This window comes from the organism of the source record quoted next, unplaced genomic scaffold, assembly GCF_019419815.1.
Source record: "Pyrus x bretschneideri cultivar Hongxiangsu unplaced genomic scaffold, Pyrus_bretschneideri_v1 Contig13, whole genome shotgun sequence".
Lineage (NCBI taxonomy): Eukaryota > Viridiplantae > Streptophyta > Magnoliopsida > Rosales > Rosaceae > Pyrus > Pyrus x bretschneideri.
This window is the reverse complement of record NW_025999424.1, coordinates 3767709-3790224: the sequence shown is the minus strand read 5'-3', so window position 1 is coordinate 3790224 and position 22516 is coordinate 3767709. Positions and strand designations below refer to the sequence as shown.

Below are 22516 nucleotides of genomic sequence, written 5' to 3'. Positions count from 1 at the left end.
ATTTCTTCATAGTTCTTCATAGCACTCTGGCCTTCAACTTTGATTCTCTCTGAACTTCCCAAAACTTCCCAGAAACCCTCTACATCTCTGCCTCTCTCTCTCTCATCTTCTTTCTTTCTCTCTCATCTTCTTTCGTTCTCCTTCTCGCTTTTCTCTTGTTTCCGTGCTTCTTGCACATCATGGAAGGAACCGCCACTGCGGCCACCGAACAGAGACCTGACTGGCTGCTTTACTTTGAGGTGTGGTTTCTCAATCTGCTCGACCGCCTCCGCCAGACTGAAAGAAGTTGGGACGACGGATATCCACTGGCGTCTCTCAAACAAGATTTCCGCTTCGAGACTGGCTTCGAAATCGATCACCAAGCGCTCGGCTTCGAAAACTTGAGAGGATTCATTATCCGCGGTTACTCTCGCATCTGTACGGTGGAGACGGTCGGCCGTGGAAGGAATCAAAGGCTGATCATCCGCCCCATCAAGGCTCCTATCGGTCACATTTCTCCGGCCGCCGAGTTCTTCTGTGTCTTACTTTTTGCTGTCGCAGTCGGTTTGTGCGCTTTTTTCATCATCAAAAACATTCTTCCGGCTATGTAGGCGGCCTCTGATGATTGTTTCTTTAATTTCCGCGAGATCTTAGGCTAGGCTAGGCTCATTAGGCTAGGCTTGGCTTATTAGGCTGGGCTTGGCTTAGGGTTTGTATTACTTTCCGCGAGGTCAAGAAGGTGCATGCATGGTGAGGAGATATAGTGATTGTATAGGACTTCTTGACACATTGGTATTTTTTAGAATCTTGATGTAATAATAATCCAATACAAAAATAATAAAAGAAGAATTTACGTTTTACTTAGTGGGTAATGATTGTGTCTTCTCATGATAAACCGTCTATTTGTTTAAAGATTTCCAAATTAGATTCTAGAAATAGTTGACAGATATATTCCTGATCATGATCAGGCAGTAAGAAGTTGAAACACCGAGCTGTTTTCAGAAAACCCTCAGGACGCCACGAAGCGCGACCAATCCCGTCTTCTTGTACAGGGAGAAGCGAGGAGAGCGTAGATTACGCCACGGAGGTTGAGTTTTGCTTGCAACTGCCATGTAATTATCAACAGCGGCTCTCCAAGAAGGCATATGTACTCGACGAAACCAAAGATGATCTAGTGTCACTAAATGTCTTTCGGAAGTTTGGATTTCGAATAATTGTGATTTTGTTTGGAGGAGATCATCGTATGCTAAGATGTTTCGATGAGCCTGCGGTAAGTAACCCATGGAAGAGTGAGGATTAGCAATGTTAACAACATAATTAACAAGCAGAAGCAAGTAAATATAGCTTGAAAAACTGCAGCAGAAAATACAGTCAAGAAACTTTCCTTGTATGCTTTCTTGTAATATATGTATCACATGTAAGATGCTTTAATGAAATTCTCGAATTTAATGTTCATATTTGGGAATTTTGTAAGTCTTTAGGGGCATAAAAAAAAGTTCAGGGAAGGGAAGGGGGAGCCTGGATTGCCCTGAGTTGGAGGAGGACTTGAGGAGTGTAACTGTGTAAGTCTGAGAATCGAAATCAACAGGAGAGGAGAATAGGTTTTTTGTTTTAACGAATTTACAAAAGCACCCTTAGTTAACAGAAGGTAACGAGTTTGCGTGTTCACGCGAGACCAACTAGAAAAAACGAGTGATCAACAAGTCCAATTTTATATTGAATGCATAGCGTAGCTAGGACCTTCAAATCATGTTTGAGCTTATGCTCAAACCGCATTTTTTACGAGAAAAATAAATGAAAAGGGATTGAAAACTTTATATTTTAACGATAAGGATAAAATAAAGGGTAAAATAAATAGTACCAGAATTGACTTTTTAGTATAAAAATATGATTTTTCGTTAAAGTGAATAGGACCGGAGTTTTTCGTTAAAGTTCATTTTTTTATAAGGTGGAATGTTAACAACTTGATCCGTTAAGTCTCCTCCCAAATGTAGATTTAAATGGGTGGGCTGGATCGGGTTAATGGGTTGGGTTGAAATTGCCACCCATAGGGGAGGGTATGGATTTTGGCGCGAGAGTTCGGTTCATTAGTTACAGGTTCTATTTGTACCAATTAAATCTCTCTTCCTACCCAATCCCAATATATTTTCAAGTTCCTATTTTACCCCTGCAGACAAAAGCTGAGTGTTATTGGACAGCGACTTCCGTTAACATGTTAGGCGGTTGACTTCCGTTGATAAGTTTGTTAGAGGCGGTTTTAACCGATCAGTGTAATGTGAGAGTGAGAGAGAGAGAGAGAGAGAGAGTGAGTGGGAGTGAGTGAGTTGGAGAGAGAGAATATATATATAGCAGTTACATAGCTAGTTCATTTCTTCATAGTTCTTCATAGCACACTGGCCCTTCAACTTTAATCCTCTCTCAATTTCCCAAAACTTCCCAAAAACCCTCTAGATATCTGCCTTCTTCTCTCTCTCTCTCTCTCTCTCTCTCTTTCTCTCTCATATCTTCTTTCCTTATCTTTATCGCTTTCTCTTCTTTCCGTGCTTCTTGCACATCATGGAAGCCACCGCCACTGCGGCCACCGTACCGGTACCTGAATGGCTGCTTTACTTTGAGGCGTGGTTGCTCAGTCTGCTCAACCGACTCCCGGGGACTGAAAGAAGTTGGGCCGACGGTGACGGATATCCACTGGCGTCTCTCAAACAAGATTTCCGTTTCCAGACCGGCCTTGAAATCGATCACCAAGCGCTCGGCTTCGACAACTTGGGGGAATTCATTGCCAGCAGTTATTCACACCTGTGTACGTTGGAGACGGTCGGTGATGCAAGGAATCGAAGGCCGATCGTCCGCCCCATCAAGACTCCTACCCGTTTCATTTCTCCGGCGATCGAGGCCTACTGTGTCGTATTTTTCGCTATCGCAGTCGGTCTGTGCGTTGTTTACATCATTGACAACATTCATCGGGCTGAATAGGAGGCCTGTGATATTGTTTCTTTAATTTCCGCGAGATCTTAGGCTTGGCTTAGGGTTTGTTGTATTTTCCGCGAGGTCAAGAAGGTGCATGCATGGTGAGGAGATATATTGATTGTATAGGACTTGTTGACACATTGGTACTTTTTAGAATCTTAATGTAATAAATCCAATACAATAATGTTAACAAAAGAAGAATTTACGTTTTACTTCATGGATAATCCTTGTGTCTCCCCATGATGAAACGTCGAATTATCAACATTGGCTTTCCAAGAATGGCATACTCGGAAGACACCGTAGATGATCAAGTATCCCTAAACGTCTTTCTGAAGTTTGACTTTCGAATAATTGTGTGTTTTGTTCGGAGGAGATCATCGTCTGGTTATATGTTTCGATCATCGCGATCAGCTTGCGGTAAGTAAACCATGGAAGAGTGAGGATAAGTAATGTTAACAACATAATTAACAAGCAGAAGGAAAGCAAATATAACTTGAAAAACTGCAGCAGAAAATACAACCAAGAAACCTTCCTTGTATGCCAAGAAATCTTTCTTGTAATGAAGGTATCCACATGACTGGCCGCGAAGCTAATCGGCACATATATTCAACGTCAAAAAAGATCATCTCCAAAATCTCAAATCAATTTCATCTCGATCGACCTTTTGAGATTGTTGACTTTGCAGGCCTGTTGAGATTCGTATCTTGTCACTTTTTTATGCATAGTTGAAGTTTTTCACTCGTTCGATATGATGTGATCTATAAATTGTAAATAAGAGGGTTTCTCCAAATCTAATAAACTTCAAAACCAGCATTCTAAAGACCTGATTAATCTAAAGAAACTATGTTTAAATTTAAATGATACGTATCATTCAATAATACAAGCGTTTTAACTTTTAACCGTTATATCTAACTTCATAAATATTAAATCGTTTGTTTTCAATTACAATCACATCATAGATTCATAGGTATTATTGAAGCAAAATCCAGGAAAATAAGGTAGTGTTTGGTGCTTTGAATTTACTTAGACACCACCTAAAGGAGAAAAGCATTGACTCGAAACACAGCCTTCAACTAAAAAGAGGAGTCAGATTTGGGAAAAGTGCACGTGCTTTTCCAGGTGGGTCCGTGTGTGCTCGTGGGAACCCGTGAGTGTGAGCATAACCTTTAAAATGACTGAACTACCCCTACAATATGACTAAAATATCATTAATGTGATAATATAAGTAATTTTCGTATTAACTAATAAATACTTTAAACTCTAATTACATGTTTACTTCTCTCAAATTTTCAATCGATGCTCACACGATATCAAGAATTTGACTCCTAAAGAAATGAATTGAGTTCTTGAGCAGGGGGAGTAGCATTCTAATTGCTCGAGAAAAAAGATTTTTCTGAGATGATTCTCTACCACAATTTCTTCAGTTTCTTCCTCATGTTGTTCAAAATCGTTGATTAATTACCATGATCATTGAGGAACTTTTTTATTAATTTTTTTATTCTAATAGATATTTTTAATCATTTTATCTTTGGAAACAGTTCTAGTTGCATCAAATAATAATTTTAAAATTTTGATTCAATCTTGCGAATCAATTCTTACTTGTCGTGTTCTGTAACTAAAAAAGTCTCTTAAAATTTACATTGTTGTGTGTCATTTCGATTTCATTTTTCGTGCTCATTGTACACTTACGCTATTTTTAAAACTTCAAATTTACTTAATTTTAACCAATAATAATTTATTTAAAACATGAACTTTTAATAGTTTGATTCAGACTCACGTGCAATAGTAAAACAACTTATGTGAAGTTAATATTTAGACCCTTTTTTATAGACTCTAAATTTTGACTCGCTCAATTGTCCTTAATTCATTGGAAGGTCAATTACCTAAGGAAAATTGTCCTTCTCTTTGCAATCAAGTTCACAACCCCCTCCGATTCCTCTTTTTTTTTTTATCTAACTATTTAACCCATTAATATTTATCCGTCTCTTTGTGAAGATGCATACAAATAATCGAGGGGCATTAATGTCATTACAAGGATGGTCAAACACAAGGGAACCCCGAGCTTGATTCGAAGCCGCTCAGTCTGCGCGCCATTGCATTTCCTTCTCCCCCTATTTCTCTGCTCTGTCTCTCTCTCGCATCCTAATACAATAATCCAATAATCCATCCACACTAAAAATTCTCCACCATTTTTCTTATCTTTCCCAAAATCATGGGGTCTCTCAAGTTCCTTTCAGATTAGCTCCACCATTTTTCCATCAGGTTTTTATATCTATACATTTTTATATACGATTATATTTCTTTCTGCGCATAAATTTATTGGGAATCTCAAGAAAAAAAATGGATCAAATCGGCTGATCAAGTGTTTGATGTGAAAATTTGATGTAAAATGTTCTGTGGTCGTTAATGTACACATGCACGCTGTTTGATGAATTTGGTTTTCTGGGTTATTGTTGCTTGAATTTTTGAAATTTTACTTGAATACTATGTAACCTGGAATTATAGAATTTGGGTTTTCTTGGAAAAAATCATATTTTTACTTTTTTTGTTTGTAATATTTTATTGTAAAATCAAACAATTTGAAGTGAAGATTTCTCCTTTCAGTCCCTTGCAAAGCAAGGTAAGCCTCCGTACAATAGACGTTCGCTACACCCTCGCAAGCGGGAAGCTTTGTTGGCTTCGGTCGCCTTTTTTTACTCATTAATTTGATGAAATAAGTTTTCTGTGTTTATTTTTTAAATTTTACTTGTAATTGAAAATTGTGGAACTTAAATTGTAGAACCTGGGTTTCGTTGGTACAACGTCATTTATTTATGTTTATGTTTTTATGTGCCTGGTATCTTGGTAAAGATCAAAACTTTGAATTCCTTGCAGGAAGAGATGAATACAATTTCATTGCCTGAAATGGCAGTTGGGGTTATTCACCGCTGCCCCATTGCATCTTCAGGTCTACATTGCAAGTATGATACGAGTTTATGCAGCCTGGGGCTTCGCCCTCTTGTCTTCAGAACTAATTCGAACAGAAAAAAGTGTGTAATTTCTCTCCACTGATGCTCATGTGAATTTGTAATTTCATTTCTGTATTGTTTGTTGACATTTTACTATGTTTCCTTCTTTTACGTGAGGCGGAAACTGTTGCAAGTTATGTGAAGGCTGCGTTTTCAATATCATGACCAAAATGAAATTCGTGCAGGAACCTTTTCTGCACGCCGCATTGGTTATGTAAATCAAGAACAAATATTTTTTCAAGCATGGTAATGTCTTTTCATGTTAAAGGAATGATGTATCTCTCCTCATAGTATTCACGGTTTTTGCGACTCATGGCTTCTGATTTTTATGACAGGATGATTCCAATGACACTTTTACCGACGTGTTTGATACTTCAGGAAGTAGTGAAGTGTTGAATATAGAAGAAGATGAATTAATCACAGCTAGAAATGGTCTTTTGGAGGCCCAAGCTAAACAAGAAGCCACTGAGAAAGAGAGAGATCAATTGCTTGAAGAGTTGGCCTGTTCCGAGGGAAAAGAACATGAATATGTTGCTAGCATATTGCACGACAAGGAATTGGCTATTGCAGAACTCGAGGCAGCCAAGTCGCGGTTCCATCAGAAGCTGCGGGAATCTGTTGAAGAGAAGTTCAGCTTAGAATCTAAGTTAGTTCTTGCAAAACAGGATGCAGTTGAACTTGCGGTACAAGTAGAAAAGTTAGCGGAAATTGCTTTCCAGCAGGCCACATCTCACATTCTAGAAGATGCCCAGATGAGGGTTTCAGCAGCAGAAACTACAGCTGCTGAAGCAGCTTATCAGATCGAAAAACAAATTAAGGAGGTGACAGAAGGTAGTATATTGTCAATTGTGGAACAGTCAAAACTTGCAATAGAGAAGGCACTGGATGTGGCGGAAAAAGCTGGTGAGCATGCATCAAAAGCAGTATTAGAATATACTGAAGGTATGAGTCCACTGGATGAGCTTGCTTCCCTCCAGTCAAAAAATATGATGTTACAGGGTGCCGTAAATGATTTAGAATCTCAGTCGTTGCTTACAAGAAGTGACATTGATAGGTTGAAGTTGGAGTTGGAAAAGGCCCATGCACATGCAAATGCGTTTGAGCTCCGAGCTAATGATGCTGAGAAATCATTGCTTGAATTTCAGGAATCAAGCAGGAAAAATACTCTCCAGAAAGAGGAGGAAATTATGTCTTTGTTGGAGAAAATGAAGAAAGATTCATCAGAAAGAAAGACGTCTTCTTCCAAGGCTTTCAAGGCTGAGTTGCAAAGCATTATGGATGCTATTGGTGCTGCCAAAGAAATGGCACGTTCGAAGGATGACGCATACTTGAGAAGATGTGAAGCACTGCAAAGATCATTGAAGGCATCTGAAGCTACTACAAAGATGTGGAGACAGAGAGGAGAAATGGCAGAATCATTGTTGTTGAAGGAAAGACCGCTGGGTGATGGGGATGAAGATTCCATTTATGTTGTTAATGGTGGACGGATAGATCTTTTGACAGATGATGATTCACTGAAATGGAAACTTTTAAGTGATGGTCCTCGCCGAGAGATACCTCAATGGATGGCTAGGAAAATTCGTACTATCCGTCCCAGGTTCCCACCAAGAAAGATTGATGTAGCTGAAGCCTCCAGTTCAAAGTTCAGATCTTTGAACTTGCCCAAACCTGATGAAGTATGGTCTATAGCTCAGGAAAAGCCAAAGGAGGGTGATACACTTATTGAGCATGTGCGTGAGAAAGAAACAATAGAAAAGAAACGAAAAGCTTTGGAGCACGTTCTTCAGAGGAAGACCATACAATGGCAGAGCACTGAGGAACAAACAAAGTTAGGTTAGTTTTCTTGTATTCGCAAAATTGCTAATGTTACCGAGAAAACATGTGTCCCAATTCCCAAACAAGGCCTGTATCTGACTTGAAATTGTGCATTGACTTCAATGCAGAGCCAGGAACTGGAACCGGACATGAAATCGTGGTATGTATTTTCATACCCGTTGGTTGAAACTTGAAATACCAATATGTCATCCCAATTGTAGTGAAGATTGGTTATGCAAGACTAGATTTTCAAGTTTTTCCCCTAAAGGTTTTCAAGTTTACTTCGATCAAAATGCTCCTGCTCTCTCTCTCTCTCTCTCTCTCCCGCTCCTTCTCCCTCCCTCCCTATATTTGATTGTTTTACACGGGATAAAGATGCAATTCCTAGATTGTTTCTTCTACCGACTGTTTATTCTATTGCTTTTGAAGTTTCAAGGCTTCAATTGGGAAAGCTGGAGAAGGCAGTGGTACCTGGACTTAGCTCCTAAAGCTGCTGATTTATCAAAAATTGGGGTAACGGCAGTGTGGTTGCCACCACCAACAGAATCTGTTGCTCCTCAAGGTTCATCTCTTCCTCGTCCACTTTGTTTTTTTTTTATCTGTCTTGTAATCGAATTTAAATATAGCAAGATTAATGCCTTTTTTAGATATTCCTGTGCATGCATATAATCATTCTGGATGGCAATGATACCGTTTAGGTGTTATTAACAATGTTGCACTCCTAACAACTTATCTTGTCTGAAGTACATTTCTTTTGTTTATGTTCTTAATATTTGTATTGTGTTAACATGTCCCCTGCATGTGTGTGTTTATCTGTAGAAATATACTTAGGACCTGCATTAGTATATTTGGTGGCATTAAAACATGATTTGATGAAGTTTGCGGCTCTTCAATAATTGTACAGAATTTGTAACCAATATGAATGTCCTGCAGGTTATATGCCTTCTGACCTGTACAATTTGAACTCATCGTATGGTACCGTGGATGAACTTAAACACTGCATTCAGGAAATGCATTCCCACGATCTTCTGGTATGTATAATCTTAGGCATCGAAGGTCAATTCTTGAACTATTTAATGGGTTTTTTTGTTTGATAAGAGGTTTCCTTTATTATTCTTTTGTTCTCTTTGTTCAAAAAAGTAAAAGTTGTTAAGAAGGTGAATTTGGCTCGTCATAGGCTCAAAACAGAAATCGTTTTTGGATAATCAAATCATGGGGCCAAGTGAGAATGATGCCGTGGATATGTATAGGAATATTATCTGCTTTAATTTTTTTCTGTTTGATTATCATGTGAATAGTCGTGTTGGATTAGTAACGTATTTTTACTGCGAGCAGGCCCTGGGAGATGTTGTCCTAAATCATAGATGTGCACATAAACAGGTAAACACTTGATTTACTGTTCCTGTTTCAAAACTTTAGGGTATTTTATGACATTAGATCATTATTTTCATGTTGCATGCTCGGTTGGTCATATGTGTTGTCACTCCTCTTGGTAAAACTCACATTCTTGCCGATTTCAGAGTCCAAATGGCATTTGGAACATTTTTGGTGGGAAGCTTGCTTGGGGGCCTGAAGCAATTGTTTGTGATGATCCAAATTTTCAGGGCCAAGGAAATCCTTCAAGTGGTACTTTATTTTTTCTTTGATTGTTGTTTGAATTTTATGATCCTTGGAAGGGTTCATCGTTTTGATTGTTTTAGAATCCCTTCCAATCGACTTTATGATTAAGATGGAAAGGGTGAGAGTCTATAAGACATAATCTACGCTTCACTTCTGGTCTTGATTGTTTGGTCTAGTTTACCTAAAACAGTTCAGACCTGAACAAGACATGATATTTACCACCCCACATCAGTGTGGGAATGTTGGGATAACCTCATGAATTTTACCAGTATATGCATGTCTTAGAGGCTGCCGAAATTTTAAGCTTACCCGTGTGCTCATCTGCTGTTAATGCTGTGTGTAGGGGATATATTCCATGCAGCACCCAATATTGATCATTCGAAGGACTTTGTAAGAAATGACATAAAGGAGTTGCTAAATTGGCTTCGAAGTGATATTGGTTTTGATGGATGGCGCCTTGACTTCGTAAGGTGAAAGTGCTTTCTTTTTGGGGGCGGGGCGAAGGCCCAAGGTCTTTTCTTAGTTTGACCCAATGTGCAGATGTCTGAAATCTTTAGAAATTTCTTTCTCCTTTTAATCTATAGCATGTGATTAACTCCTTTTGTATTGTTCCAGAGGCTTTTCGGGTACCTATGTAAAAGAATATATTGAAGCTTCGGTTCCTGCATTTGCTATTGGAGAATATTGGGACAGCTTAGATTATGAAAATGGAAATTTGTGTTACAATCAAGGTATGAACTTGTGAACCCTAGACTTGAATTTATAACGTTGAACAAGAAGATAGAACAATAACAAAGAAGATAACCACAATATTGTTAACTGCGAGATTCTATTATATGCCTCCTTAACTTAGTAAAACTCCTTTGTGGCCAGAAGCAACGATATGATTACTGTTTTTCTTAGCACGGTGAACTTAACAAAAAAAATTAACTTTTCTGGTTCTGTAGATGCTCACCGGCAACGAATTGTTAATTGGATCAATGCCACAGGCGGTACTTCCTCTGCATTTGATGTCACAACAAAGGTACTTGCTAGACTGCATCTGCTACTTCCTACATTAGTTTGACTCACAGAAACAAGGCTAAGAACAATGTCACTCGAGCCACGGGGAAAACTTGAAAAGTAGTGTGATAATTGATATGGTTTTGCTTGTCAAACCTTTGTTATCTTTTTATAATAAAAACGAGAGTTATATCTGATAATTTACGTAATGGTGAAATTTATGTTATGTGGCTGCATATTTAGCCCAATACATACTTAGTATTGCATTTTTCAGGGAATACTCCACTCCGCTCTTCATAACCAATACTGGAGGTTAATAGATCCTCAAGGTAAACCAACTGGAGTTCTGGGATGGTGGCCCTCTCGTGCTGTCACGTTTTTGGAGAACCACGACACAGGATCAACACAGGTCTCTCTTCCCTTTTCTCTCACACACACGCACACGCACACGAGCACTGAACCCAAATACCCCTAATACGATGTTATTGTACCATTAACTAAGCACAAGAAGCCAGTTACTGGTTTTTAAGTTCTAGAAGCCTAATGTAGGAACTTTCTTTGATTTTATTTCAGGGCCATTGGCCGTTTCCGCGAGATAAGCTTACGCAGGGATACGCTTACATCCTGACGCATCCTGGAACAGTGAGTTCTTAATCCCTTAGTTGCCACTACAAATGGCTGCTATTTAACTTTGCAATCTTTACCTCTGTTGCAGCCTGTCATTTTCTATGACCATTTATACGACTTTGGTCTCCATGACATCCTAACCGAGCTAATAGATGCTCGAAGAAGGGCCGGGATCCATTGCCGGAGTTCTGTGAAGATATACCACGCGAACAATGAAGGCTACGTTGCACAGATAGGTGATACACTGGTAATGAAGCTTGGAGATTTCGATTGGAATCTGTCGAAGGAAAACCACTTGGAAGGGAGCTGGCAGACGTTTGTTGACAAAGGATCGGATTATAAATTGTGGGTACGACAATAGTCCGATTCAAATGGATACATATATACTTGTAAAACCTGGGATTAATTTATAATTGTAACTTCTTGGCACCAGAAATAAGTGCAAAATAGATGGGTGTGTAAATAAGTTCACCCACATTTGCCTCCGTTTACGTGGTTTTTTGTGTGTATTTGTGTTCGTGGGGGAATTCTTAGGTTTAGATTGTTTAACCGCCTGATAAAATGATGTCACATCGTTATTTACTTTTCATTTAGATTCACAAACATTTCAAACATGTATAAAACATATGAAGCAATATTAACGACATGCAATGCTCTCCGATGAAATGATGTCGCATGGTCAATAACATGTTGATATACTTGTCCGACACCCAATCGCTCTCCTTCCTGTGGGCATGAGAGAGCAGCAAAACTGATCATTTTAGAAAAATAGTAAAAAAAAATACATAAAAACTGAAAGATTTGGAGATGCAGGGGATCGAACCCTGTACCTCCCGCATGCAAAGCGGGCGCTCTACCATTTGAGCTACATCCCCGTTTTAGTGTTTATACTCAAACAAATTATAATTAATAAAAATAAAAAAAAATTTCCCTCGAAAATCGTCGATCACGTGCTCTCTCTCTATCGGGGCAATTTAAAAATGTACTGGTTCAGCCACATCAATGTTATTGAGGCATGATAGGTGTACTAAGAATCAGAAATTCTATCACCAACCCCTGCAATACTCTACTATCTTTAAGCATGAACGAGGGAGATATTTTTTAATGTGTTAGAAATACGATCAAATACATTAAGTGTTATACTAGTAGTTGGATACTTGAAAGAAAAAAAATTTTAACTACCTATATTATAACACTTGATGTACCGAATTGTGTTCCCAACACACTAAAAAATTTATCTATATTATGAAGTATCAAAATCCACTCTACCACTACATAAACAATTGTTATATATTACAATCACACAACTTGGTTATGTAGATGTTCTTCATCGTTGCTAACGCATTGTTCATAAATTATGAATCATACATGCACTAACGGTTAAATTGTCGATTTTAAGCAGTGTTTGGAAGAAGGTCGGTGTCTATCATTGACTTCTACTATAGCCAAAGCCTAAAAAGCAGTAGCTACTCTGTAGTGGATATCAACATTTTGAGTTTGTTTACTACATGCATCAATGATTACAAAAGTCCACCTGTAAGTTGTGTTCATGAGAATGCTATTGTCCATCATTGACCTTTATGATAGAATCAACTGGGGCCTAGAAGACGACGATGTACACTGTTATGAATGTCAGGTTTGAGTTCCGCTCATCTAAAAATTGTTGATTTAACTAATATAAAACTACATGATAAAGCACATCTTTTCGATTCAGCTAACGTTACATGCTTCATTTCGTAGTTGGTCCTCAGATTAGTTAAACCCATGTTTTGGTTTTAGCTTAACCAATACATAAACACGAATTGACCAAAGATGGTTGCATTTTTATGTTTCTCTTCCACAGTCATAGTTGCTAAGAATGTTGATCTATCGATTTATTCACTATTGGGCCTTGAAAGTTAGGTGGCTTGGCCCAAACCTATAATAACCCTAGACAATTAAACACTTATGGCTCGTTTTTTATTCTGTAATTAGAATGAGATAAATTAAATTAAATTGATTAAGAGTTGGAATGAGGTTGATTCAAAATTATATTTATGTTAAAGTTGTTTATCTCGACTATAAAAATACGCTCTTCTAAAGTTTATCTCAAATAACACAATTATTGTTGACTTGTTCTCTTATCTATTGCCATTAAACCCAGGAAAGAGATCCTAGGCCATCTGATCAAGTGATTCAGACCCTTGAAATTTGATTAAACAACTAAAGTTATTATAACTTTTAAAGAGATCCTCTGTTTTTAGCTGTTAGATTAAATTTCAAGAGTTCGGATCATTTGGTCTCGTGATCTTGATGAAAGAGATCCGGAGAATATGTCATTTCTTATACCCACTTCGATTGCTTAAACCAGCAGCGGGAAAATAAACCGAAAAAATAAGAAATAATATAAACTTATTATCTACAAAATTCTTAAAAAAAAATAAAAAGCTCAAAAGTTTGGCTTGAAAATAAAGTGCACCGCTCCACGCGTGCACAAAAGCGCGTGAAATCCGAATATCCCGTCCACTTTTCCTTTCAAAGCCACAAGCAATGACGCACACTTGCTACGTCTCCCCACTAAGCCAACCGTCGATCATCCAAATTTATTGATCAAACGGTTGAAAGATCACAGCACACCAACACCCGCGAAGCACACTAACGCCTCTAACCCCGTGCCGTAGGTTCGGTTACTCGAACCTTGTCCGAACCTGAGATTCGGATTCCGAGGCTGGGGAGGCGTTTTCTTCTGAGACTCTGCAGTGTTTGTTGGAAGACAATTTTTTCGGAGCGGTGTTTTGGTTGGATCGCTTTATCTTCGACTTCGGGTCCGAAAAATGAATTTCGGTTTCTCACTCCTCCAGTCCTAGAGAGAGAAACTTCAGTACCGGAGAGAGAGAGAGATAGCCATTTGCGACGTCGTTTTGGAGCTTAAGCAACTGCTGTGTGAATTGGGAGCTGCGAAGAAGCAGAACGGCGCCGTACTGTCCGCGATTTTGAAGAACCCTAATTCTCCTGGCTTGGATCACAGCGTGAGCTCCCAAATCTCTGGTTTTTGCTCGTTTGTGGTTTTGAGTTCACACTCTGTTGCTTTAGCTTGTAAGAGTGAGACATTAGAGTTGGAGCTGTTAAGGTCTTCTGTTTGTAATTTTAGTCAAATTACCTGGGAATTTGTTAAATTCAGGTGGTTTCCTAGTATTTTTGCGAGAATTGAGGTTCCATTGGCTGTTGGGTAAGATTTTGTTGGATTTTTTAGGGTTTTTGGGTGGAAAGTTTGAATCTTGGTTTTGATTTAATTTGGGTTTCTGTTGCTTAATTATAGAGTTTAAGTGGTTTGTGTTTAGTCTTTGATTTGTTTTTTGAAATCCCGAGTTCGCATTAACTTAATTTTCTGCTGAATTTGCTATCTTTCTCATGTTTTGGTATTAGCTGTCATACTCTCGTAAGATTCGTAAATTCGGGTGCTGAAAAGAAACTGTGAATATCGAAAAGTTCGAATCTTTTTCATTTCAGATGTTTGAGAAAGTTTGAATCTTGTAGCTGGACATCCAAGTCCCTAATTTGATCTCTCTCTCTCTCTCTCTCTCATAAATTTTATTTTGCAAGCAATCGAATAAGACACATGCAACTTTGTTGTTGCGGGTATCAATTGGCAAACTGTTTCAGCGGTTCTCCATAATGAGACCGGCTTGAATTTGAAATCTGATGTAACTGTATTTTCCAGGTTTTCGTGTTTAAATTTTCAATATTTATTATTTGGTCTTTTGTCAAATTGTCTGTCAGTAGTTCTCATCTCAATTTGTCCAATGAAATATGCAGGACAGTTTGGAGAGTGCCCAGAATTGGCGGGATAAGGGTGCCGTATGCATAATGGTCTCATATATAGTCGTAGCTATTTTTCACAGAAACAATTAGCTGAGAAAATTTGGTGCCTGGGAATTTAATGCCTGGTAACGAAATTGAAGGCAGGATCCATAATTTTTATCAGCTAGACAACTATTCCCGTCAATCTCAAGTTGCAGACAGTAATTGGCCTGCGCATATATATAATCAATGGCAGGGAAAACAAAGAGAGACGAGTAATGTACAGCAACTAGGTATAAGTGGCTTTACCTTCTATGGTCTTCTTGATTGCTTTATAGGTTCTGTGTTTTGATTGTCATGTCTGCATTGGAGTTCGCATTCTGTTTCCCAATTAGTGGATAAATCTTTGAATTTTCCCCCAGGACAATTGCATAATGTAACGTATTAAATACGAAGTTCGTGTTTTTGAATGCCCTAATGTATCTGTTGTGGTATTTGCAGATTCTGGGAGAGGACGGGGCGGTGAGTCCTTGAGGTTTGATAAAAACTATTCACAGTTGTCTCAGAGACCGGAATTGTCTAGAAACCAACTTCTGGAGACGAATGAGTTTATGCTTGGACAGCAGGATTTGCAGGAAAGCCAGTTTTTTGGTGATAGCTCAGTTTTCATTCCACATACTTTAACCTCAAGAGGCTTATCTTTCCTTCAATCAGAGCAAGAAAATGCATCATGCGATAGTCCCACTTTGACTACCAATTCAGAAAGGTCTGAAATTACTGAAGCTTCCAGCGAGTTTAACTTCGTTGGAAGGCAGCAACAACTTGTGAGGGGACAACAACAAGGCATTCCACAGCTTCACTCGATGCAGCAGTCTGGGTACAATGACATGCAGATGTTGCAGCAGCACCTGATGTTTAAGAAACTGCAAGAACTTCAGAGGCAGCAGCAAGTACAACAGTTCGGTGATGCAAGGCAACATAATGCAGTAAATCAGCTCTCTGCAATCAATAAGCAGGGTTCTGGGGTTCATTTTTCACCACTAATCAATGGAACACCCGTTAATGATACGCCACAAATGTTTATGAATTGGGTGCAGCGGGGTGGATCGCCAGCAGGACAAAATGTTTCTAATAGAGTTATTTTTTCTCAAGAGCAAGGTCAAACTTTGAGCTCAATGGGTCTTACTTCTCAGCAGTTTGATGTATCTTTATATGGTACTCCTGTTGCTAGTGGAAGAGGGACTATGAATCAGTACCATCTCCCGGCAATGTCTCAGGATTCTGAAAATTTGTTGACCAAGGCTAATGATCAAATGCAGAAGCCTGCTATGCAGTCATCAGCCTTCAGTAATCCCTTTGTAGGTGATCATTGTATGACTGCTTCTCCGGACCAGATTTGCTCACCTCAAGGGGGTTTCGTATCCCGACAAGACTTTCAGGGAAAAAATGTATTTGGACACGTTACTACTCAGGGTTCAAATTGTGAATCCCCATTGGGTAACCTCCAGCTAGGGAATACCTTGCAAACAAATACATCACTTCAAGAACTCAGTGGAAAGCAAGATCAAGCTGGCTGGCTGGGAACCTTTCAGCAAAAAACAATGCAGCATGGCCCTTCACAGGGTTTGGTTCCCCTTGATCCAATGGAAGAGAAGATTTTGTTTAACATGGATGATAGTACTTGGGATCCTTCTATGGTAAAGCACAGTGATATTGGGGCTGGAGGCTTTGGAGATGCATTCGAAAGTTCATTTCCTTCTCTCCAAAGTGGAAGCTGGAGCGCGCTTATGCAGTCTGCTGTAGCAGAAGCTTCTAGTAGTGATACTGGCCAACAAGAGGAGTGGAGTGGTTTGACTTTTCAGAATACCGAGCTGTCAACCGGTAATCAGCCTTCAAACATCGTGGACAATGAGAACCAACAAGGAAGTTGGGCTGATAACAATCTGCAGAGTGTCTCTTCCTTAAGTTCAAAACCTTTTCCCATGCTTAATGACTCAAGTGTTAATTCTAGCTTCCCCGGCTTTCCGCAGCCAGACATCCAATTCACATCTGAGCATCGAGAAGGGATTTACCAGGATGAATCTCATGAATCCAATCAGAAGTCTCCCAAAAACTCTAACGAGTGGTTGGATTGTAACCCTCAGAAGGTTCAGCCACATATGTGTTTGGACGGCATATGGACCAGTCAAAGCAGTAAACCAGAAGGTAAGATTGTTCATTTTTGACCCTGTAATGGAAATGATGCTTGTTTACGTTTCCCTGACATTGTGGGTGATTGTTGGACAGGTGATATTAATGAAGGCACGTACAATAGGAACTCTGAGAGTCATATGTGGAATAGGGAAGGTGATTCCAGGGTAACTTCATTTTCCAGACCAACTGGACAATTGGAGCAAGTACAATTGGGCTCAGAGGATACTCTCAGGAACAGAGAAAATTCAAATATTTTTAACTTTCATTCCGTGCAAAATTCACACATGACTAATGTCCATCAGGAAACCAGTCACCAAGTCCAATATAATAATAAGCTTGATTACGGGAAACATTTTATATCTAGCAACAAGGAGGATAATGAGGCCATTGGAGAAAAACAGCGTCAAATGAGTGACAGCTCTCGTGTTATGCGTAACTCTTATGGGAGGGAAGGTGGAACATATGAGCAGCAGCAAAATTGCTACCAGAGGGACAACTCATATGACCGGAAATCAGAGGATTCTAATGGCATGCGTGTGACCGCACAAACAAGGTAGTTTTCTTTCGAATACTAATGAACATTAAACATTCTCTCTGCAGCCTTCCTTATTATTTACCTTACATATTCGCATTCGTTAGCATATTTACTATTGCGTTGTTCCAATATAATTTTATTGTACATTCACTCTCTTCTATTTTGTATATTCTTGTGGAATCTTTGGATGGCTTAACCGCAACACTCAAAATATGCTTCATCTTCTTAGCAGGGTTTACCAGTCGAAGGAGAATAGTTCTATCGCACAGTTTGGCCCTTCTGGATTTAATCCATTATCTGAGGTAACTGAGGCAAAAACTCCTGGAGCTTCTGGTTCTCATATCTACAATCAGTCTTCTGCTTCTCAAGGTTTTGCTTTGAAATTTGCTTCCCCATCTCAACAACAATCCAATTCAAACACTTTTTTCTCTTCTCAGGGTATGATCCAACCAGCTACTAATTCCAATCAAATGCAAATGGATTCTAGTTTAAGAGAGAAAAATCAGACCTGGTCTACTCCGTCCCCTTCTCAATCTTTGCCCCAATCACATGAATCATCACCAAGATCCCGTTGGGATGATAAATTTAGTATCGGTGGACAATCGAGCATCCCTGCATCCTATATGCATGGAAGCTCTATTGCAGAAATTACATCCAGTCCTACATTTTCAAGGAATCAGCTTCAAACGCAGCATCTGTTTAATGTACCTGGTCCATCTAATCAGACAACATTAACTGGTTCTGCTGCAAGACATCCACCTTCCAACCTTGCTCTAACTCAAGATATTTCTCAGCAGTCTTTTGTCAACTCTGGTGGTCAACAATTCCCTGTTCTTGAAGCTGCTCCAGTTTCTCAGCCTCCTTTTATGTCAGGCATACCTGCACGGGGTGGAGTATCAGTGAAGCCACAGAGTTTATGGACAAATAACCCAAGTCAGCAACATCTTTCTGGCATGGAAACTACTTCGTTGGCTTCGAAGGAGCTAAATGGTCTGAATACCCAGGATGGTGGATATGGGTCATCCGAGTTTGGCCATTCCTCTACAAGTTTACAAGGCTTCATTTCTGCACAAGAGCAGCAAGGGAAAGAGAGGATGCTTGATGCTTCACAGACAGGGGTAAGGAATGTCTCCGATCCTAGTGCTTTTGCCTCTGGTTCATTGTTGAATCATTCGCAACTGCAGGATCTTGGTGGAATACAACATAGCAACAACAATGGCCTGGCTCCCTCTGCAAGAAATCTTGGATTTCTTGGCCATGCTTTAAAACATTCACATGGATTTCATCATGACTACTCCCGGCTACACCAAGTGCAGGCTACAAAGAATGAAGAGGCCGATCCAAGTAGGAGGGATCTGGATGTACAACAGGTAACTGCTATGGAAGGACAGCAGTCAATTTATGGTCATAACAATGATGGTGAACTGAATTCTACACCAGCTCACAAGTTATCGCCACTTGGAAATTCCAATGCACCAAGTTTCCTGGCAGATGCAAGAGAAGGTCCAAGTGTAAAAACTTCTTCACAAGCTGCTTTCCAAGCCCAAGGCATGGTTGCATTTGGTGAAAGTGATTCTCAGAGTCAATCTACTGGCAATAATGTGTTATCTCATAATGGTGAAACTTCTCGGGTGAATCTAAGCATGGCATCGAACTGGTTTAAACAGTATGGGACTTTCAGAAATGGGCAGATGCAACCAATGTATGATGCAAGGCCTGCTACGGGGCAGTTCTCACTCATGAAGCCTTCTCAGAGCCTAAACATACATTCTTCTGTGGAACAGATAGATGCTTCTAATGCTAGTCAAAGCAACAGAGACTGGCCAAGTACAGCGACGAATTTGATAACAAGTGAACCCTTCATATATCCTTGTGTGTTACCTTCAGATGCCATTGATGAAAGTATGGGTATTGTGAGACCAAAGAAACGCAAAATTGAAACATCAGAACTTCTACCATGGCACAAAGTGACACAAGGTTCCAAAAGGGTTCAAGATGTCGGGTATTTAATATTGCTCCCCATTTATTTTCTTTATGTCAAATTTGGTGTGTAGAAGATGAGTTACTCCTTTGTTCATTGAAGCGCACAACCCTTGGGTCGTTTCTGCTTTTTTATTGACTTTTGAATTGCATTTGTTTATGCAGTATGGCAGAGCAAGAATGGGCCTTGGCATGCAATCGGCTAATTGAGAAAGTGAGCTTCTAGTTAAATGGGTCAACCATGCAATTCATTCCACTTTAAAAAATTTCCCAGGTATTTGGATCCTAGTGTTTATGTGTTGTTCATTTTTAATGGCAGGTTGGACATGAATTTGAAATGATTGAAGATGGACGTCCGATCCTTCGATCTAAGAGAAGGCTTATCTTCACAACACAGTTTCTGCAGCAATTGCTCAGCCCTGCACCAGCATCCATTCTCTCAGCAGATGCTGCACTGTACTATGATAGTGTGACATATTTTGTTGCTAAATTATCATTAGGAGATGCATGCACCCTGACCTGCAGCAAAAGAAATAGTATTCATGCGCCACTGAACGACAGTGATATGTAAGTCACCTTTCATGGTTTTTTGAGAGAGCCAGAGAGAGAGATTTTAAATATGAAGTTTATAAAAAGTTCTAGTGCTTCGAGTTGTATGGTTTGAGGTTTTGGCCTTCTAAGAATTAATTCCTCTGCAAATGTTTTGTAGGATTGCGGAAAAGCCTAAAGTTTCTGAAAATATTGATGAGCAATACTTGTCAAAAGCTGTGGAAGAGTTCATGAATAGATCGGAGAAGCTGGAAAATGACTTACTAAGGTATGCCAAAGTTTTCTGTTCATGAAGTCTTCATCGGGAATGAATGGTAGAAAAATGTTTCTTGTAACTGACCGTAAGCAGTTGGACTAAGGCTCAGTTGTGTATGCTTTTTCCTTAATAACCAGATCTGCAATCTGCTAGAAGTTTACAGGGGTACACTCAACCATTTTTTTCAAATTCTGGTATAGTCAGAGATGTTAGTTATGTCAGACGTCAGGTACTTACCCTATTTCTAAGGGTAAAAAGAATAGGTGCTTTTGGATTCAGAACTGCATGTGTTCCTGCGAAAATTGGATAAATCCTTAGAACTATGCCTTGTCAATCTGCCAGAATAACCACATTTGGTATATGTAGCTATCTTTGGAACTATGCCTTAGAACTATGTCTTCGGCCGTTTAGTTAAATTTCTTTTGTATCATGAATCATGCTATCTTTTAATGATGCAGGTTAGACAAGGTATCAATTCTAGACTTAAGACTGGAATGCCAGGAGTTGGAAAGATTTTCCGTCATCAACCGGTTTGCCAGGTTCCATATCCCCCAAGCAGCTACGTCTGGGGTCTCTTCTTCATCCGGTACAGTTCCAACTGCACCAAAACCATTTCCCCAACGATATGTCACTGGACAGCCACTGCCAAGACATCTACCAGAAGGGGTTCATTGTCTTTCACTGTGATTCTGAATTGAGTGCTCCTCCCGCCTGAATGCTCTCCCCTTTTCATCCATATGCATTCCATATCCCGCTCGTGCACCCGTTTATGATCGCTTTTACTGACATATATGCTGGCATTGAAGAAAGAAGATTGAAAAGATGGAATGCAGGAAGTCGACCCCAAGTAACAAAGGCCGCTCGTTCATTTTTGAACCAACACCTATTGTTGTCATTTTTGAGAAAGTACATATGGTTCTCTTGTATATTTTGATGAAGTTGCAGAGGAGAATAGGTAGAGTGCCTGAAGTAGCAGGGGGATCGTCGTTGGATGTGTCTCTTAGTTGCCCTAAGTTGCATAAATTAGTTTTTAATCTAGCCATACCTAATTTATACAAGAATCTCCGGTAGCTACGGGCACTGTCAGTGTCGCATTTCCTCTCTTTTTCTCTTCCTCCGCCGCTCTTTTCGCCGTTTTCACAGGTCTTTTTCTGCATAAAGCTGTGCTGGATGAACCAGGAGAGAGAGTTGAGATGTTGAAGATGAAAAACAGTTCAAGTTAGCTAGGAAAATTGAATAATATTATGAAAGTTGGTTGTAATTTCAACTTCTTTTTTTTTTTTTTTCCTGACATTAATGATAGTATCTTTCTTTATTCTGATTGGTCACGTGTAAATGCTTGTAATTTGGCCTTTGAATTTTCGGTGGGGGAACCCAGAAAATCTATCTGAAAAGGTTGCCGAAGCTTCCAACTTCATGGGGACTTTAAAAATAATTTGTTTGTCTTTTGTTGTTCTCTTGAAAAGTACTTGTGTTGTCTGTCTGTCTGTCTGCATCATCAGAATCTGATCCGTTCATGATCCACCAAAGTGTTTTATATTTTTATTTTTAACGAAAATGACGAAAAAAATTCTGTGGGGTTACTTACTTGATTGGTTGGTTATGTACGAAGAAGCTTGGGATTTGGTGGGATTATTTGGTACTTTCCCAACAAAAATGTTGACTGCTGACAACACCATGGATTTGGTGTTTTTACTGTAAATTTCACCATCATTTTCTGTTGTCCACGTGGGTTTAGATTAGGACATGGGACTTTCAGCCACGTGGAATGTGGGACCTGAATTACCAAGGTCCCTTTCCTTCTCCTGGTCAGCCCTAGATTGCTCATGGAATGGAATGTATTTCCTTGTACCATAATGGTTTGGTTTCTTCTTTCTAGTTAATCTTAATTATGATTTTATTTAATTAGGTTTTGTAGTTTAATTCCTTGACGTATTATTAACCAATGGATGATACTACGGAGACTAAATTTAAGATTTCTTAAAATGGAGGAATTTTATTTTTATCTTTATCGGATTTTGCAACAACCTATCACGGGATTTACGGAACAAAAAGGGTATTTTTGTATTTTCACTCAGTTTTGGGATATTTTCTTTTTAAAAATAGCTTTTTGGGTCTTAATAGGTGTGCCCAAGGGGCCCACCTTTTGTTTGTTGTTCCCGGGTCCAAGCCTTTCACCTCTCTCTCTCCTCTCATTCTTCCCGA

General features: G+C 39.3%; 2 protein-coding genes and 1 non-coding gene across 4 annotated transcripts; 2 read left to right on the top strand and 1 right to left on the bottom strand.

Moving 5' to 3' along the window:
- The first annotated feature begins 5018 nt into the window (after positions 1–5018).
- On the top strand, positions 5019–11703 carry LOC103951073 (alpha-amylase 3, chloroplastic-like). 2 transcript variants are annotated; one of them, XM_009362356.3, is made up of 15 exons: positions 5019–5208; positions 5821–5975; positions 6140–6200; positions 6290–7787; positions 7898–7929; positions 8199–8331; positions 8703–8800; positions 9105–9149; positions 9290–9395; positions 9733–9859; positions 10005–10120; positions 10337–10413; positions 10666–10800; positions 10965–11033; positions 11107–11703. In XM_009362356.3, exons 2-15 carry the CDS (start codon positions 5827–5829, stop codon positions 11377–11379), a joined length of 2919 nt encoding a protein of 972 aa, XP_009360631.2. In that variant the 5' UTR covers positions 5019–5208; positions 5821–5826; the 3' UTR covers positions 11380–11703. The 2 variants fall into 2 exon arrangements, with proteins under 2 accessions (XP_009360631.2, XP_048434970.1); XM_048579013.1 differs by having other exon boundaries at positions 6072–6200.
- A 117-nt stretch (positions 11704–11820) lies between these two features.
- TRNAA-UGC lies at positions 11821–11893 on the bottom strand. The gene has a single exon. It is a non-coding gene; the product is annotated as a tRNA-Ala (tRNA).
- A 1868-nt stretch (positions 11894–13761) lies between these two features.
- Positions 13762–21626, top strand: LOC103950984. Its single transcript, XM_009362252.3, has 10 exons — positions 13762–14026; positions 14814–15091; positions 15300–17003; positions 17085–17544; positions 17759–17828; positions 17964–19528; positions 19672–19720; positions 19826–20073; positions 20216–20323; positions 20770–21626. The coding sequence occupies exons 2-10, from the start codon at positions 14938–14940 to the stop codon at positions 20996–20998; spliced, it is 4587 nt and encodes a 1528-aa protein (XP_009360527.2). The 5' UTR covers positions 13762–14026; positions 14814–14937; the 3' UTR covers positions 20999–21626.
- The last annotated feature ends 890 nt before the right edge of the window (positions 21627–22516 follow it).

Excerpts from the sequence above, each read along its gene's own strand:
- LOC103951073 (XM_009362356.3), top strand. The coding sequence starts at position 5,827 with ATGAATACAATTTCATTGCCTGAAATGGCAGTTGGGGTTATTCACCGC. Across the intron at positions 7,788-7,897 it reads TGAGGAACAAACAAAGTTAG|AGCCAGGAACTGGAACCGGA; the intron begins GTTAGTTTTCTT and ends ACTTCAATGCAG. Across the intron at positions 11,034-11,106 it reads TCCTGACGCATCCTGGAACA|CCTGTCATTTTCTATGACCA; the intron begins GTGAGTTCTTAA and ends CCTCTGTTGCAG.
- LOC103950984 (XM_009362252.3), top strand. The coding sequence starts at position 14,938 with ATGCCTGGTAACGAAATTGAAGGCAGGATCCATAATTTTTATCAGCTA. Across the intron at positions 19,529-19,671 it reads AAAAGGGTTCAAGATGTCGG|TATGGCAGAGCAAGAATGGG; the intron begins GTATTTAATATT and ends TTGTTTATGCAG. Across the intron at positions 20,074-20,215 it reads CCACTGAACGACAGTGATAT|GATTGCGGAAAAGCCTAAAG; the intron begins GTAAGTCACCTT and ends AATGTTTTGTAG.